An 18359-nucleotide genomic window follows, 5' to 3' on the forward strand; every position below is an offset into this window, starting at 1 on the left:
GATCCTTACACTGTGTTGAGCTCAACAAAAGCATGAACATAACAGACACTTTAACACCATAAACACAAGTAGGCTGGGTGGTAAACGTTTAGGATCGTTTCCTGGGTATTACTATGATTGCAAAGTATGTGTCCCCTAGGTTTTAAGCACCTGTTAATGGTCTCATACATGATCTAATTTCTTCACAGTATAAATGGTGAACAGTGATCAGGGCTCCAGACTAACTTTTTTCACTAGGAGCTTTGTGGCCCCCAACTGAAAATTTTAGGGGGCACAACCAGAAATTTTAGGAGCCCACACTGTAGATCAATAATAGATGCAAAAATTACAATGTGCTGGTCAAATTTCAGTGTATATAAGTGTCACATTTTTATTGTGCAGTTTTGTAGATGCAACATATTGCTGTCATGAAAGTACAATATTAAAAAATATACCATAAATTCAGAATAAGGGTTGTGACGAGACCCTTAGACGCGATCAGATTTTAACACTATTTTAAAATGTCAGTATTTTCTTTACACAGGGGTTGATTTTAGCAGAGAGCTGTGGTGGTGCTGAAGGTGTTTTTGTATAGTACGTTAGCGGTGAAATATAGTAGTATTCAGAGACCGCCAGAGACCGTCTGTCCGCAGCGTGTCACATACGGAGGCTCCGGGTCCGTCAGGTGCGAGACTGTGACTATGACCTGTAGCCTGATGTTAATGAAGCTGCTGGGCTCACGTGTTGTGTGTTTGTGTTACTGTGCTGACTGCACTATATTCTTACACTGCTAACATATTGTTCCTGCCTTTAGCCACTTACATATTGATAGAGACATTCAAATTCAGCTGCACACTTAAATTTTGTCCGCAAAATGCGACCATTTGGTGGCTGTTGCTCAGCTAAATTGGGATCTTACAGGCCACTAGCACTGTTCACCCCTCTGCGCTGGGAGAATGCATCATGCATTATCAGCCTTGCTCTCCATCACTGGGCGGGTAATGCAAACTGTATGCCTCCCTAAAACTGAAACCCTAACCATGGACAGAGCTCACATTGACCTGTGGCACTAACATAACATGCGTGATCTTGAGGTAGCGACTTTCTTCCTTGTTAGTCATGCAAAATGCATGCTCTCTCTCTGCACCCATAAACTGGTCGGGCTTCAGTAGGTCGACTAGCTAATGTTAGCTTAGCAAGCTACGGCTGAGAGAAATGTAGTAGGGCTGTCCTTGATTTAAGATTATTAGAGATGTGTTCATTAGCTTCTTCGAAATAAGTCATTGATCATGAAAAAAGGAAAAAAAACAACAACTAATAGCTGACTAAGTCAAAACGACCAATTTGACTAGTAGAAGTACACAGCACGGTGGTAAAGCCAAATAAAGCAGCTAACACAGAGAGGGGCTTTGTACTGTGCTCATAGTGCACAAGGAGAATAACAGTAGGCATGGTAATGACAGTAAAATGAATAGTTGCCAGTGTAATGTAGTACCAGTATCAATGTTTCACCAGGGTATACAGCAGAACTGGCATTGCTATCCTGATATACCAGCACAAAAGGACACGACAGCTCACCTTTACACCACCTTTACACACTTGGGGCATGACGAATGAACGACATGAAAATGTGGAATGCTTGCCTGCAAATATTCATACCTGTGATGTGCTCGGCCTGCTAGATCAGCTCAACAGTTCTAGGGCTTTTATTGTGACAGGTAAGAACTTATGGATTGGATCTGGTATGTGCTGCCTTTGTCAAGGTTGAAAGAAGTTAAGTTTGCCGTCTTGAATCGGGCTACAGAGATTACATGTTATTGTTCTAGAATACATTCTCAGCTGTTGCTCTCGGTAAGAAATCTTCCAAAAATAACAGTTGCAAAAAACAATTATCGCATCGAAAAGGCCGCCCCTGTGTGAAAGCCTTTATACTCAATCTTTCTGGGCCAGATGGAATGAATGTATCGGAGGTCTTGGAAAAACACAGACACAGAGACAATAATATAGAAGTTAGACTGCTTACCTACCTGCACAATTTTTGCAATTAGTTAGTTCATCAGTCTAAATTATGCCTGCGAATGTTGACTCCTACAGCAAGGAATGCCACTGTATGTTTCAAAATTTCAGCAAGATATGGATTGGCCGGTCTCGAGGGTCATGTCTGGGATTATCGAGGCCTTTTTGAAATTGATCTGTTTTGGCTCAGCAGACAGCTGAAGCCATTTCTGAGCTTTTCTGTATCGTTAAGCACTGTGCTGTGGGAATGACAGCTTTTGAGAGTCAGATACCGGGCTTGTGCTCAATGGTAACTTGTCGTTACACACGACCCACCTGCACCCGTCACATAATACTGACTCACACTCACTATGTTAAAACCAATGTCAGTACACAGTGAGCTGTGCTTGGTCGACATGAATTTGGTTGGTGTTCCACTCGTCTTTTCTCAATAAGTCAATCAATGTGCCAACTGTGCCAAGCTAAGGTGTCTTTCCTCTTCACTTTACCATTTAGTTGCACTGTGCTTTCTGAAAGAACTGCAGGGCATCAACGTTTCTCTTTGAACTTCTATCTGGCAGCAGCATCAGTAGGGTTAGGCGACAGGTTGTTCATATTAGCCTATATTAAATTAACCAGTTGCGTGTGTAATTAATAAATATTTGCATGGCAAGCCCTCCCCCAGCTACTCCCTCTGGGTGCTGCTGTGTGCAAGAGTATGACAGTGTGTAAAATGGCTACTGATGAAGGCAGAGATAAGAAAAAACACAGGTGTTTCATATTTAATGGTGGATCAAAGAGAGAACAAGCTGCTTACGAACCTCATTTCTGTCATGCCAGTGCCGTATCCTCCAGCAAGCCCTCGGCAACCCTCAACACTTTAAGCATTTGTCTAGCCACACCTAGGTACTCCTAGTTTCTATGTGGGAGCATAATCTCTCCCTTTGCTCTGCAGCCTCTGCCACAGCCTCAGCAGCACGATAGAGAGAGGCAGCAGAGACGGGAGGAGAGAATGACTCAAAAGGAAAGAGGCACAGAAGGAATCAAGGTCAGGGAAAATAGGGAAGGAAGAAGTGAGCCAAGAGAAGGAGCCTGGAAATGTTCAGTGATTTCCAGTGCACTTTATGTAGTACTATAGTATTAATATTATAGTATTACGCAATCTAGCAACAGCTTTGGGGCGGCAGTAGCTCAGTCCATAGGTGACTCGACTGGGAACCGTAGGGCAACCCCCCTCGCTCTGACATCACTCCATTAATTGCGTGTATGGAGGTCCTGTTTGTGCATGCGTATGTATTTCGGGCCTGCGTGTGTGTAACGTGAATAATACAATAACAGAGTGAAAAAAATTGAATTTCCCCTTGCTGGATGAATAAAGGCATTCTTTCTTTCTTAACACCACCTCAGCCTGCAGCCTTAATAATTACCACAGAATTGAATTATATCCTCACCAAAAATTACAGGCTTCACAAAGGTAGTGTTGATTGCTTTAAAATACACAGGGGAGGCTTTTCTGGTGGCTATCTGCTGTAAATGGACGCAGTGAACATGCTCCAGTGGCGTGTTGTCGTCTCCCTCTGTCCTCACTCTGAAGAGGTGAACCATTGTTCAGACTTCTGAATGAGTGTCAGTCACATGGTTAGACCATTCAGTCCCCATGTCCTGCCGTCCGACGCGTCACAGGGATTAGTTTCCTGTTTAATGATTTTTTTACCAATGCAGACAGTGAAAAGTAGCACATTGGTGCTGCCTGGTGGAGCAGCACTCTAATGTTTGCATGCAAGCTCGCATGTCTTCCCATAAAGCATTGTGGTGTGTCACGGAGGCTTAACAAACAATCATTTCCTTCCTCATTGGCAATGCTAATTTTTTTATGGTTTATAACCAGCATCTGTTTGCTCGATAGCAGCCCTGTTCCCCCTAAGGCTGTGTATTGACAAGAGTCTGGTGATGGGATACTGTTCATGATACAGGGGTTGCAGTTCAATATATTGTTATATATACATGTATATATAATGAAAGCAAGGTGATATACAGAGTTATTTTCTATACCACTGGTTCTCAAACAGTGAAATGTAATTTAAAATAAGTTAAACATTTCCTGTTATATTTTTGTTTCAATATCAGCCTGCTATGTTGTCACATTCATAAGATAGTAAGCAGAGGTAAAATGTTTGGTTTGAAAACACTGACATTCAACAATAAATAATCTTCTGATTAGGAATAAACCTTCCTGTCCGTAGCTGAATAGTGTCGGTCTATGCTGCTGTATTTGAACATTGGTCTTAGTGGTGGGACTTGAGAGAGCCTGATATTCTTGAGGTGGTACGTCATGTACAAAGTTTCAGAACCACTGTTCTATACAGTAACATAAAACCTAACATTGAAAAACTTAAGTGTATCGTTTTTTCTTATACTCTTATTCCTCCCTGCCTGCTGCTGCAATAGCGCTACATTTATTGTTCCCAGCAACTGCCAATAAATGTAATGTAGTATGTATGTATGAGAGCATAAGCAAGAAAGTGTATTGTGTGCTGTACATATCAGGGCTGCAACATTTTGGACTAATGCAAACATGTTCTCAATTGATTAACTGCCTGGATTACAGATTGTCTGAAAACAGTGGAAAATGGCAAAAATGCTTATCATAATTTATAAATGTGCAAGCTGATGTCATCAAATGACTTGGTTCATTCGGCCAATACATCAAATTCCCAATATATTCATTTAATATAACATAACACACAGCAGGATATCCAAAAATCTGCATTTTTTTTGCCTTAAAAACATTGCCCGTAGAGAATGAGATACAAGCAAAACAAGAACCCGGCCATCAAAGCATTGCTACATAGTCTCACAAGATATCTCTAAAGGATAAAGCCCAAAGACCCTGCAGCAATTGGGCTTGTGAAGACAACTATACCAAATATGAGAGAAATTACAGTTTTTGTTTGTTGTTCATACGGTATTTTGTTCAGCCATTACATTTCCTCATTCAGTGTTCATGTTATTAAAAGCTCCTTTCAAGTACAGCATGCAATGTTCAGATGAAAAATAATGTGTTTACTACTATAAAAACAACTTTCCAGTTGCCTTGGAGATCTGTGAGAAATGGTTTGTGTGTTTATCTCACAGAAATCACTTACATGATACGACCTTTGATTGTGGATGCAACAGTATTGCTGATTTCCAAAGCACTGATCATAATACTTTGATTGTCTCTCATCAAATCTATTCTAATTGAAAAGCCTCTAACTGAGTCTCTTACCCCTTGTTGCTGCAGGTTCTGAGCCCATGGTACAAGGCCCTGACTGAACATACTGGTGGGGCATACAGACTTACTACTGTGGTGAGTGATCGATCTATAAAATGTTTCCACCTGCCCATCCACATCATAGGTCATGCAGCGTTAGTTTTCCGAGCCTACACATGGAAATGTGAAATCCTTTAACTTTGATTTTATATTTTTTCTATTACAAAAGTGGCTTTTAAATCAGGGCGACTGTGGCTCAGTGGAGAGTGGATCGTCCTGCATTCGAGAGATTGGCGGTTTGATTCCCCGGTTCCCGGCCCACATGTCGAAATGTCCTTGGGCAAGACACTGAACCCTGAATTGCTCCCTGTGCTGCGCATGGGTGTGTAAATGTGGTGTGAATGGTTAGATTAGATGTCCTCAAAGCAATTTCAGTCAAAAACAACTGGACTGGTTGTTTGTCTAGGAAGACGTTTCACCTCTCATCCAAGAGGCTTCATCAGTTCATGTACGCATCTGACATGTACGCATCTGACCAGGCTGGGACTGATCAGACCGTTTTCAAACCTATAGTCTGTTTTGTCTGGTCCAAATCGGTGGATGAATGAACCATGGTTCAGTTTCGTTTTTCTATTTATGTTTACGGAAAGATATGACACAATACCTTCCTTGGTTAAATGTGTGGAGCAGAAGCGAGAAATTAAGCACAAGAACAAGGTGTGTCCAAGTATCAAGAGGACAGCGTACATCACACTCCAGTTGTACCTTGATTCCGTTTCCAGTTTGCTGCCGTAGTGCTGTCTGATAACTCTATAAATAAAAAGGTAACGTAATATATATATTTAAAATATTGTTTCCATCATAGTGTCAAAAAAACAACTGTTTTACCCTAAAGGCAATATTTACTCATATTTATACATGCCTTTGTGACTTGTGACAATTTTGAACCAGACTTGGGCTTCTGGAATAAGTGACTTAGGCCAAACAGTGCACTTCTTTTCCCCCCACTTCTGACAGACCATGGGGGAATGACTTACCAATAGGGAACGAGTCCTGGATCATGGCAATAACTTCACAAGCTAGGTAGAATTTCTTTGTTTTTGAAGTGGACGCCATCTTGAAAGCCTTATAAAATTGCCTGTGTCACTCTGTCTTGTGACTTGGGCGAAATAAAACAGCCTAATTGACACTGTTGACACAGGCCATTTTACTGCAGGGGTAGGATCCCATGATCTGTTCATCTGAGGATGCAGTTGATTTTACCAGTGGAGATCAGCATCATGCAGAGCTGACTTAGGCCAAAAGAAAAATCGTTTTGTCAAAGATATGACTGAGGCCATTATTTTAAGAGGGTGAAGATATATTTTATCAAGTAATGAATTTGCCTAAATCAGGTTAGATATTTTCTCCCAGCCCTAGCTGCTAGCATCCCAGTAAAGTGTTCCGGGCTGAGGGAGCCATTTATCTTAAATTCGTAGTCATGAAGTTTGGTCAGATCAAGGTTGGAGTCTCTATAACGCACAAGCGGTGTGTTGGTGGCGCTGATTAGCCCCGTTCGGATTGCATTTCCCATATAGCCCTGTTTCTGTATCCCTTCCTCCCCCAGGCGTCTTGTTTTACTGAGGAGAACCACCATGTTGAGAGTGACTTTATTTTTGCTCTTGTCACCATCTATTTGAAAGCTTTAGTAGACTTCCATTAGAAGAACAGCACACTCTTCCTGTTTTGAACTGGTAAAGAAACCAGCAGATTTCCTGTGAACTCTACCTCGCAGTGCACAATGTACAATGCAGAATGGAACCCATAGCCTCCATGGTGAGGGTCATGTTTATGTACACTTGGATAGCCAAGGACTTTATGCCTGACTCAGTGACATAGGTCATTTGGTGTCCTGTCAGCCTTACTGGACGGCTTTGTTTACCTCACTGTAGACCCTCAGCTCTGCTGGTTTATTTAATTCATCATGTACTCTAGTTCTTAGTGATCCAGTGTGTTATTTACATAAATAGCCTATAAGCAGTGGTGCACTGTTTTCATTTTATTTTATTTTATTTTTGCATATAGCACAGGAAATGATTTTCTACTGTGATATTAATCCATAGCAGAGTGATTAACTTGTTTAGGGAAAAGGAACGAGTGATGTCAGAGGAATATATATTGGTCTCAAACGTGTTGTTGTGGGATTTGTGTGTTTTTCTTAAGAGGATGCATGTAGCTCAGCCTGCTCTGGGGGTTTGGAGTAGTTCTATACTGAGCAATTAGTGCTTATTTGAATCAGACTCTTTAGGTCACCTATTTGTTTGTCTGGAGAAACGTTTCACTTGCTAAATGCTTCACACGTAAAATGTTGTTCATGACTTCATGAGCAAGACAAAATTAGATGAACGACACCATTTTGGAGTCTTGACTTTCCTTCTGTTTCTAAGAGAAAGTTGGGAGGGTGTCACATTCCATCTGAATTGCCAAGTCTTTAGAAAACATGGCTTATGATTTAAGGATGTGTGGCAGGTTTTCATGCAGATGTGTGGAGAAGAGAACAGAAAGAAGACTATAAAATGATTCAGCCCACAGCATTGATACAGTGCAGCGGTTTGCCTAGAAATGATCTTGTTTGCTAGGCCTCTTCCCAAGAGCAAATTTCTCAAAATACACCACACATATTTCAGACACTTCTGGAGTGTGTTCTAAAGGAAGCTACAAATTCCACACCTCTTGCAAAGGGTTTGTCCCTGGTCACCTCCGGGGCCCAAAACCTCTTTACTCTGAGAGCGTGGAGGAGTCAGAGAATGCACAGACAGAAAGTGAGGAAGTTGAATACAGATAAGGCCTGGTTAATGGAGCGTGTGTTTAGGTTTGTCACTGTTCCATTTTCATTTGTCCTCACCTCTGGCAGAGAACAGAACTATAAATCTTGGAGGAGTGCAATAATATAATCTGGTTGCCACAAAGAATTTGCCACAACAGCGATGGTCGGATTCTCGTTTGAGAATAAATACTTTAATAAGTTAATAGTGAAATTAGATTTTGCTGACTGACTGGTTTGCAGACGGTTATGGGACAGGATTTGCTGGTACAAATGAGCTTATTGTCCTGTTGTTGACCAACTTCGGAGAGCTTTTTGCCCTGTTAAGTAATTAATTTATTTGTGTACAATCCTGGCAACAAAGTCTCAGCGGGGAGCAGCGGGATTTTGTATTTTGCCCTGTCACAATAATGGGTTTTGAACAACATGTCATTAGTTGTTAACCACTTAATGATCCACCGAGACGCTGGTGGGCCCAGCTAACTATCTGTCTCACAGAGGATGTGATAGTTTTGATTTTAGGGCTGGACCCAAATTTTTAACCATTTGGATATTTGTTCGTTGGGTATTCGGTTTTCGATTTTGGTTTTCAGATATTCCTTTATTATTTTCAAAGCTGTAGGATAAGAGAATCCCTCTAAAATTAATGCCTTGTAGTTAAATCAAAACACACATGTTGCAGCACAGTGTTTCCATTTCATCTCAGTGTGAGAGTCATCACTGTGTTTTGCTGTCATTTACGCTGGGTGTAGCTACAGGAGCCGTCGCTAACTTGTTGCTCTGCGACCAACATTGGCTGCTCTGTTTGAACAAGGTTAGGCTTTAAAACTGGCATGCATGCTGACTTTCACCTTGGGGTTCTGAGGAGAAGAAGTCCACTAAGCGCTCATGTATTAATTCCACTAAAACAAAGCAGCGCTGGGCCAATCATCTCAGCCAAGTTGCATTATAACTAGGGCTGTGCGACGTGGCTATGTATGGCGACAGAAAAACATGCATCGTTTCATATTATGCTCTATCGTTTATATCGCGGTGTCATAAATCATGCACTTAGGGGCGTGTGAATCGTTCCGTGCATTATGATATATGTAACACACACACACACACACACACACACACACACACACACCAGTCTACATACACACACCAGGCGCACGACATACACTCTCCATGTGTGACTCCGAAAAAGGCCGCAGTGTGTCAGTGGAATTAATAAATGATTGGCTAATTACGGTTGTGTCGTCAGTGGCTTTCTAAAACGGCCCCTTCCTGCGCACGTTAACATATAGGCACTGCTCCACAGAGCGAGATTTGACAACCATCACTCGCTTATCTCACTAAACAGATATGTTTACATCTTATTAAGTAGATCGACTCACACCCGAGTTTTCTCCTGCTGTTTATGTGTTTAAACATATGAACTGTATCTACACTGTCTGATCAGATCAGTCAGTGTGTCAACTGCTGCCTTACTCGCTGCGCCGGGCAGAGAAATCAAGGCAATGAATCAGTTAAACGCTGTTGACTTATTCCCATTGAGCCAACATGAAAACTATTTTAGTTTAGTAAATTTCTGCTGTCACTCAGCTCGGGACGGCAGAGACCGCCTGTCGGCAGCACGTCACATAGAGAATTCGGGTCTGTCAGGTGCAGACACTGTGACTATAACCTGTAACCTGTCGTTAATGAAAGCTGCTGGGTTCACGTGTTTGTGTTACTGTGCTGAGGGCACTATCTTCTTACACTGCTTACATATTGTTCCTGTCTTATCTGTCACTCTGTTGCTGTTTAGCCTCTTACAGATTGATATGGCGAGACATCTGGGCAAGCATATGCGACTAGACATAAAATATAGTCGCACACTCTCAAATTTTGGTCACAGTCTGGAGCCCTGGGAAGTGATGATCAGCACTTGCCCTTGAGCAAGGCCCATAACCCCCCAAACTGCTCCAGTGGAGCTGCTCAGTGGCCAGCAGAGCAGACTGGGGTTGTACTGGGCAGCTTCCAGTTGTGAATGTGATCAGGGCCTTCCTGAAAAAGAGAGCATTGCTCTATGTTCTCCCCCTGAATAAATAAAGGTAAAAAAAGATGCATCGATAATCATTTTATAATCGCATTCGTAGCCCTCTGAATCATACTCAAATTGAATCATGAGGTGCCTAGAGATTCCCACCTCTACATACAGGGTCCCCTTTACAGACATGCTTACTTTATACTTATCCCGGGCAAAGCATTCCTCATACAGTAATATGTTTTATTTTTATAAAATGGTGTCCATGAATATTTCTGCATACCGGGGTCTCTGAACAGTCGAAGAAAGATAGAAAAAAAAAGATGCCCGATCTATTGTGAATATCTAGGGCTATTTCCATTCTGTGTTTTGTGTGTCTATTTCCTGGTTTTAAAGACTTTATTGCAGTAAAGTGATGTCATTTTATGAGTATTCTAGCTGTTTTCTGTTTGCCTTTAACCACCAAATTACTGATGATTATTTCTCTAAAGGTATTTGGTTAGCGATTTGATATTTGTATAAAAGTTGTGGGGTGTGCTGGCAGTTCAACGTGCGCTTACACAGGTAACAGAGTTTACAACATCTTATTCTAACCCAAGACTCTAACCTCATTCACACCAAGCCATGCTCACCTAATACCCCCAGCTGTCGATAAATTGGCTCATCCTGTTTGTCTGTCGCACTACCTCTACTTCCTCGTTCTGTTACTAGAAATAGATGCTCGCCTGATTCTTAGGTAAGGGTGTGTGGATTAACAGCTTACCACATTAAAACCACTCTCAACAACTGAAAACAAAGCTTTAATCCGGAACGTCATCAAAGCGCAAAGACTGTAGACACTCACAATGAATAAATTCATTCTGTTGGGTGTGAGGATGAGATTTTGCACTTTAAAAGAAACAGCCACAACACATGAAATCTAAACTATTTAAATATATGAATGTATAATGACATTGTTAACTGAGCACTAAAGAGACACTTGTTTACAACTGATGCTTTAATGATTTATGTCATGAAATAGGGCGTGATGAATAGATGATGTCAATGATTGGAGTGTTTGATAGACACACTTCTGACCATTGATGTTAACTAGCTTACCCCTGCACCTCAATGGTTTTGACTTTTATGTCGTGTTTTCATCTGTTGTGCTGTAGCCAGTGTGTAACCATGACTAGTTCCCTATGTGCGAAGAGATTCCTTAAGTGATTGGGACTCAGACTTCAGCGAGGTCTTCTAATCCAAGCCAGCGCGGCAACTCGCGGTGAGATAACCACTGTTGATTCAGCAGCCCTCACTGACCTACTGCATTCAGATGGACACGAGCTGCCTCGAGCAGGTTTAGCTGCCCATCAAGCGGGGCAAGCTGGCAAAGCCTACATGCCACCATCTGTCACCGACAGACAGCTAGCCTTTCTGACCTCACATAGGCTATGTGAGGCAGAGCTAGGCTTGCCAATGCAATCTGTCACTCCAAGAGAGCAGTAACTCTGGCGAGTGGGAATGGAGAGCCTCATGCAGATTAGAGTTCATTTCTGTTGTCATTGTGCCTTACAAAACTGCACAGTGGACTTAAAAAAAGACTTGACTGGGGTTTAGTGTCAGTTAGTATCACTGCCTAAACCTGTAACTTCTTGATTTTTTTAATATTCAAAGATAGGTTCAAGCAAGGCCGCCTGAAGTAGGGGGGTAGAAAGTAAGGATCCATTGCCCCACCACTTCAGCCCCTGGCCTGACTTGGCGTCGCGGCTGGTGTGATCCTGTTGAAAGATGGACTCTAGTTAGTTACTAAGGTTGATGGTTCCTGACATTAAAAGAGCACTACTATAACTCACACTGGACATTTTAAAGTATCGATGCAGATTATGAGAGAGAGATTACGATAGCGGGGGATTATAGCATCAGCATCATATCACCTAGTGGCACATCGGACACTGGAGAGATAAAGCTCCAAGTTGATGAGTTACTTAAGGTTACCTGAGAACCACAAAGGTGTGTTTTAAAGGAGATAGGAGCGGCCAAAAAATCACTGCATCTATGCCAAGTTGATCAGAGGCTCTTTTCAAATCAAGTTTTTGTTTCATAACACCTCCCTCAAACACTTCCACATACAGCTGCTAGATTTTCTAATGCAAGTAGGGTGTAAGTGGATCTGCAAATGTGGCCTTAAGCCCCAACCGAGGCTGACTCAAGTGACATCATTCAAGGACAGTAAGTGATAATCTATTTTTGTTGTGACTCTAACTTGGGGACAGGACTTTTGGGTGTGCTTGAGAAAAAAATATCGGTGTGCCTTTAAATCATCCCATCCCCCGCCGCCTTTATTCCTCGCTGCTACTTTGTGGGAATAGGACCACAGCGTCGGCTCTCAGGCAGATCTTTAAAGAGAAATGAGCCCCATTTCCACCTGCAGAGTAAATCAGAGCAGCAGCCATCACAGCTCTTTACATATTGATGCAGCAGAGTCTTCAAAGAACATGAAACCTACATGGTGGATATTATTATCACAGAACGGCAGGGACAAAAGAACACACATGGTGCAGTGAGACTCATCGGTTTGTGAGTTTCCTCAGCCATATTTCTCTCAGGGAAGAAAAAAGTAACTGAGTGATGGATAAAAATGAAATGGTATAAGAACCAGACAAAAATACATCCACACAAAAAATACACTACACTTTACAGATATGTCCATGATGGATAATTGCACTTGGACATGGTAATAACATCTATACAACTAATGTGTTTATGACTAAATTGTTTCCTCTGGAACAAAGTTCTTCATAGATCTAGACTACACCAAATTGATGAATTTAACTTTAAAATGTACAACACTTTTTTCTGGGAGACCAGGGAGGGACAACAGTCACGATGATGTTGGCAACCCCCCTGACCCTTCTTTAAAAACAGACCACGTCTTGTTTACCATGCTTTATGGGATTTCCCCATTCATATCTATACAATGAAATAGACTATACTGTGTAATTGCCATTCACACAATGACTGACCATTCAGAGCTATACAATGTGTTTATGATTACATTGTTTACTAGAGCGCAAAATTGTGTGCTGTTTCTTCATAGAGCTGTGATCTCAAAGTGCATCGGATTGATGCATTTAACTTTACAGAATTTTCTCCTGAGGGGAGCATGTTCTTTATCTTGAGCTTTTTAACTTTTTTTTTCAGTCAGAAGATATTTTTTTAAGCTCTAGTCCCTCCGTACTGCCACAAATAGAGAGAAAACATCACAGAGTAAATTCAGCTATTCTATTTGTGGGACAGGACACTTGTTTACATCATGTGGCGATAGGGAGCATAAGCATGTAAAGCCCAGGCCGTCATCTATCTTCGGGAAGTAAATGGCAGCCTATGTCGTAGAGTTCATTGCAGAATGTTTTGATGCACTGAGAAGGCGCAACAGAAAAAAATGCGCTGGCTTTAAATAGTATGAGCAGTGACTGTGTATGTAATTCATACAGGCAGTAAAAACAAGTGCCCCTCATGCACTAGCCTAATGTCTCCATCAGTTGTGTTATCATTTCTGCTGCTAAGAAGAAGGCCTGATTGATATAAAGTTGAATGTGTTGTGACAGCAAGTAGTGCATTAGCAGATACAGATGAGGTCTTATCTGGTCATCACACCTCGGTGAGTGAGCTAAAGCCTTTGATTGGATGCTTCATCAGCCCGTGTTTGGGTTAATGAATTATGTATGTCGGTTGATAAGGAAAGGCAAACATGATTTACTTAGTGATGTTGATTTCATATTGTGAGGGGCCGAGCCTCTCTCATGCTCATCAATATGAATTCAGCACCGTTTTCTCAGGAACACGCCACAATTACGCGGCAAGCGGTTCGCTGCGTGTATTTAATTGTCGTGTCCTGAATTTTCTTTTGCTGTTGATTGATAGTCTGCTTGGGTCTCTCTCTCTCCCGCCCTCTCTCATTGAGCTGTGACTTGATTTAAGATTTACTGTACAGGCCAGTTTGCCACTGGCAGCAGTCACAAGGGGAGGGAGAGAGAGAGAAAGAGAGACTGAGAGAGGAGGGAAGAAGACAGAGATTCCCTTCTCCTCTCCCATCCCCCCCTCTGTTCTCCCACACTGTCAACACAGAGGATCCTCGCTGCAGACGGTGGCTCCACAGCGCCACTGCAGTGGGATGGCGGCGGGGGGGACTACAGCTCTCTGTTTACAAACCTGTGGTCCTCCCCAGGCATCGCTGCTGTCAGATGGGATCAGGACAGAGGGTGTTAGTGATCTGTGACTCAACAGCCTGCCGGGTTTCATTTCTACCAAACACAACAGCAGCACACCGTCTTGTTTTAAGTGTATTGATCATAGCTGCTGTTGTGTTTGAATAAATAAATCCCTGCACGCTCTACATCCGGGCTCTCCAACAAGTAGCTCACAAGCCACCAGTAGCTCTCCATCTGTTTCTGAGTGGCTCACTAAAGGTTCGAGATACATACATTTGACAGCATAAAGCCACTTAGGAAACGTATTTCTACCCAATCAAATTCACAGACATCCCGCCCCCTTCTGACACAAAATGATGATATTTGCCAATTAGCTGTCACTTAAACATGTTGGAGAGAGAGGTTATTAACCTTGAGAAAAACAAAACATTAAGATCATTCACATTTCTGGAACTGAGTAGAGCCAGAAACTATAAGAACCTTCACTGAGCAGCAGAAACTGTCTAAAATCTTAATTCAGAATGAGGCTGACAGAGGAGACTCCATGCAGTGCCAGTCATCTCACTGAATGCTCATAAGTGGTCACATCGGTTAATGAACTCCGGACAACAGTGGTGATTACTAATGATGTCCAAATGAAGCTTCATGAACCGTTTTCTTTGTTGTCTCCACTAGATGGAGCTCTCTGTTCAACAAAGGGTTGAAAACACACTGAATCACCAATCATACAGCCTTTTTCTTTAGACCAAGAGCTCCCCCTCGTGGACTCAACAAATACAACTAATGCTTCATGAAGCTTCATTTGGTCATCATTACTGATTACACCATACACCATAAATGCAACAATGCTGTCTGGCCTCTCGAGCTTTTGCTGCGCGGCAGAGATTAGAAAGGAGGTAAAGGTGCCCCAAAGCACAGCCGCTGATGTTAACCATCTGAGCTGTTCAGAACATCCAGGGCTACGCACCGCGTTTTGCTCGTGATCTACTGTAGTTTTTGGACTATTATCTCTGCAAGCCGTTTGTGAATCTGACAAGAAAAGATACTAATATTGTAAGCGATATAACTGTATAAAATGTGATATAAATTATCTGATGCTTTACTTCTGTATTTCACTTTGTCACACTGCCATCGACTTGACAATCTTATGTGAGTGAAATCTGTCTACATCTGTGCTACGACTCTGCTGCTGCTTTACAGAGCGGAGCAGACACTTAACATAATATTTAAAAAAAAAAAAAAAAAAAGAAGCAAAAAGGAGCAGTCGGGGGCTGAGTGGTTAGAGCAGTCGGCCCATGTTAAGAGATTGAAGGTCCTCGAGGCAGCGGCCACGGTTTGACTCTGACCTGCGGCCCATTGCTGCATGTCTCCCCCTCTCTCTCTCACCCCATTTCCTGTCTGTCCTGTATTATCAAAGGCTTGGAAAACTGCCAAAAAATAATCTAAAAAAGAAGCAAAACAAAGGTGGAGGGGGTGGGCAAGTAATTTAATCAGTGTGTGCCAAAACACTGCAGCCTACTGTGCATTCATTCATCTTAATCCTAATGAACTAAAACTTTAATGGATGTTTTGAAATAGATGATTGAACAATTTCAACCCCAAAATGTGTTATTACAACACCTTAACAACAGCTTAAAAGATCAGTTCCCTGAAACCAAACTGCTTTCATAAACACGCACTAAACACAGTGGAGCTGAAACTGTTGTAAATTGGAAGTGAAAGCAGCCTGACAGCTGCTTATGATTTAATAATAGGTCTAATTTAGAGCACAGTATGTCTGCAAGGGCCAGTGTTTCATGGAGTGGTAGTAACAGCTCATTTCAACATCACAGAATGTTGGCAGTTAGTATATAGCTACATTAGTCGTTAAACTGATGAAGTAACTTGACTGAGCTTTAATCCCCATCTGAGGTGTTTTGTATTATTTATTCTGCTTGCTGTTTATGTGACCCTCAAACAGTCTGCTTGCTGACAGTCGTCTCTTTGGAAAACAATCCTCTCTCTCTAGAGACAAAGGGTCCAAGCACAGATACAGTAAGTCTGGCTGAGCCAACATCACCTCTTCTTCTGCCGTCTTGGCGACATAGTTGTTCTCATCTCCTGGGTCGTGGACAGATCCCCAAACAGCTTAGCCATGGCAGCCTTATTATATTCCCTCTGTGAAGGTGATGCAACTGGCTCCAGTGTGGAGCCTGTGGCAGCTGTTTTTGTTGTTGTCGTTGGTTCTTGTAGCATGATTATGCAGGATGATTACAGACACACGTTGATACATTCATGATTTTCGACTTCAACGTTCTGCCAGCGTTAAGGTCACAGGTCATGCTAAATGTTTTATTGTGCCAGACGACAGAAATCTAACTTCCTGGGAAATGAAATGTGACCTGGAGTTCACAGTACCCATGAGAGTGTTTCATCCACTTAAAGGCCATTAAATGCACAGAAAGTCTCCTTCTCCTGGGAGAGAGGGCCGCAGACACTGAGCTCCAGGCATTACATGGCTGATTATTCTCAGGGGAAACGAATTGAGCTGGTCCTTATTTGGAATCGGCTCCCTAGCCCTCAGTGAGTTTTTAAAGTCATGGTTCTGAACCTTTTTTAGTACATGAAACTACTGACAAAAGCTGCACAAACTGAGGACATTATACCACAGGAGGTGCGACAGTCCTGGCGATCCCTCTTGTATTTTTCAGTTTAAATTTTGTAGTCGATACTTGCCCCAATTAGGTCATTAAATGGTTTCTAAGTGGTAAGGTGGGAGAGAAGCAGCTTGGGGAGAAGGCACACATTCAGAGAATGAAACATTATCTGTTAGTAAAAGGCAGAGAGGACGTTCATCAAAATGATGTTTTTCCAGTCAAGACAGCCGCTAATATGAGGAAATACACCAGCCTGTCATAAGATACTGTAAATCATCAACATTAGCCTATGTGTTAACAACAGAATGTACCTGGTTTTAATTTGAATTTAACAGTCATGAAAGCAGATCACAAAGTAATCTACCAGTAGTGTGTGCCTGCATGTGATCGGCCGCCCCAGTGCTTTGTTGGACGACATTCCAGCAAAGCAGACATAAATTAAAGAAATCCATGAGAAAGATCCGTCCCATAGTTATGTACATATTTCTAATTCCACATATTTTAGTAGAACACGCTACCAATGTAGTAAACCTTAATCCAGACAGGACGGTGCGTGTGCTAGCCCAGTTTGAAACTAAATCAGGATTTAAAAAGGCCTCATACCAGGCTGATGAAAATCGCTGATGCTCTGACGGTTAAACAGATTCGTCCGTATTCAAATTGTCTTTATTATGTGGCTGTCACAAGTGTTGTTTGCATGTATTTTATGTGCATTGAGCAGTAGTTTTAATAATGAATCTCTTTGTTTGTTTTCCAGGCTAGGTGTGTGTGTGCTGACCTCATGGTGTAACAGGAGTAAAGATGAGCATTAGCAGTGATGAGGTCAACTTCCTGGTCTACAGATACCTACAGGAGTCAGGTAACACCCCAAGTCCTAATATATTCATTATTCTTTAAATGTCATATTGGTAATTAACTAACTTTTATTAATGGTTTCCCTCCTACTAGTCTGATTTTTACTTCCAGTGTCCTAATGTTATTCATTATTTCTAAACACAGTGTGTTGGTCTGAAATGGAAACATTCAGTCACTTAAATGACTGAAGCTCCAGACCATAACACTAAGGGTACGTCCACACGATGGGAAACAACCTATTTCTCCTCCGTCATTCATAAAAAGTTTTCCGTCCACACGGACTCGGCTCAAGAAATATCTACGCCACAGGAAACTAGTAAAACTGGCTAAAACGCTGTAGTACACATGCTAGGCCTGGGTGTGGCGCTGTAACTGCCACAGAAATACACCAACAACAGAGAAGAAGAGACGGCTGCAAATAAATACATAATTCCTGAATTTTGCCTTTTTATTGGTATTTTTCTTCTTCAGTTACACAGAAATCTGAATGTATCGTAGATGATTATATTGCAATGTACTGAGTATCGTAGAATTGCAGTATCGTGATACCAATGTTTAGTGATGTCCAAGTTTCATGAAGCATTTTCTTTATTTTCCACTAGATGGAGCTCTCTGTTCAACAAAGGGTTGAAAACAC

The 18359-nt window shown here is 41.9% G+C and overlaps 1 protein-coding gene across 1 annotated transcript in view; it reads left to right on the forward strand.

The window, feature by feature from the left end:
• Positions 1 to 18359, forward strand: part of tbl1xr1a (TBL1X/Y related 1a) — a 48292-nt gene that overhangs the window by 15882 nt on the left and 14051 nt on the right. The window contains exons 2-3 of the mRNA XM_083940641.1: positions 5258 to 5323; positions 17625 to 17726. Of these exons, the coding sequence (XP_083796767.1) occupies positions 17669 to 17726 (58 nt within the window). The 5' untranslated portion in view covers positions 5258 to 5323; positions 17625 to 17668. The remainder of the gene's footprint in view (positions 1 to 5257; positions 5324 to 17624; positions 17727 to 18359) is intronic.

The sequence above is a fragment of the Echiichthys vipera genome, assembly GCF_963691815.1.
Source record: "Echiichthys vipera genome assembly, chromosome: 3".
Classification (NCBI taxonomy): domain Eukaryota; kingdom Metazoa; phylum Chordata; class Actinopteri; order Perciformes; family Trachinidae; genus Echiichthys; species Echiichthys vipera.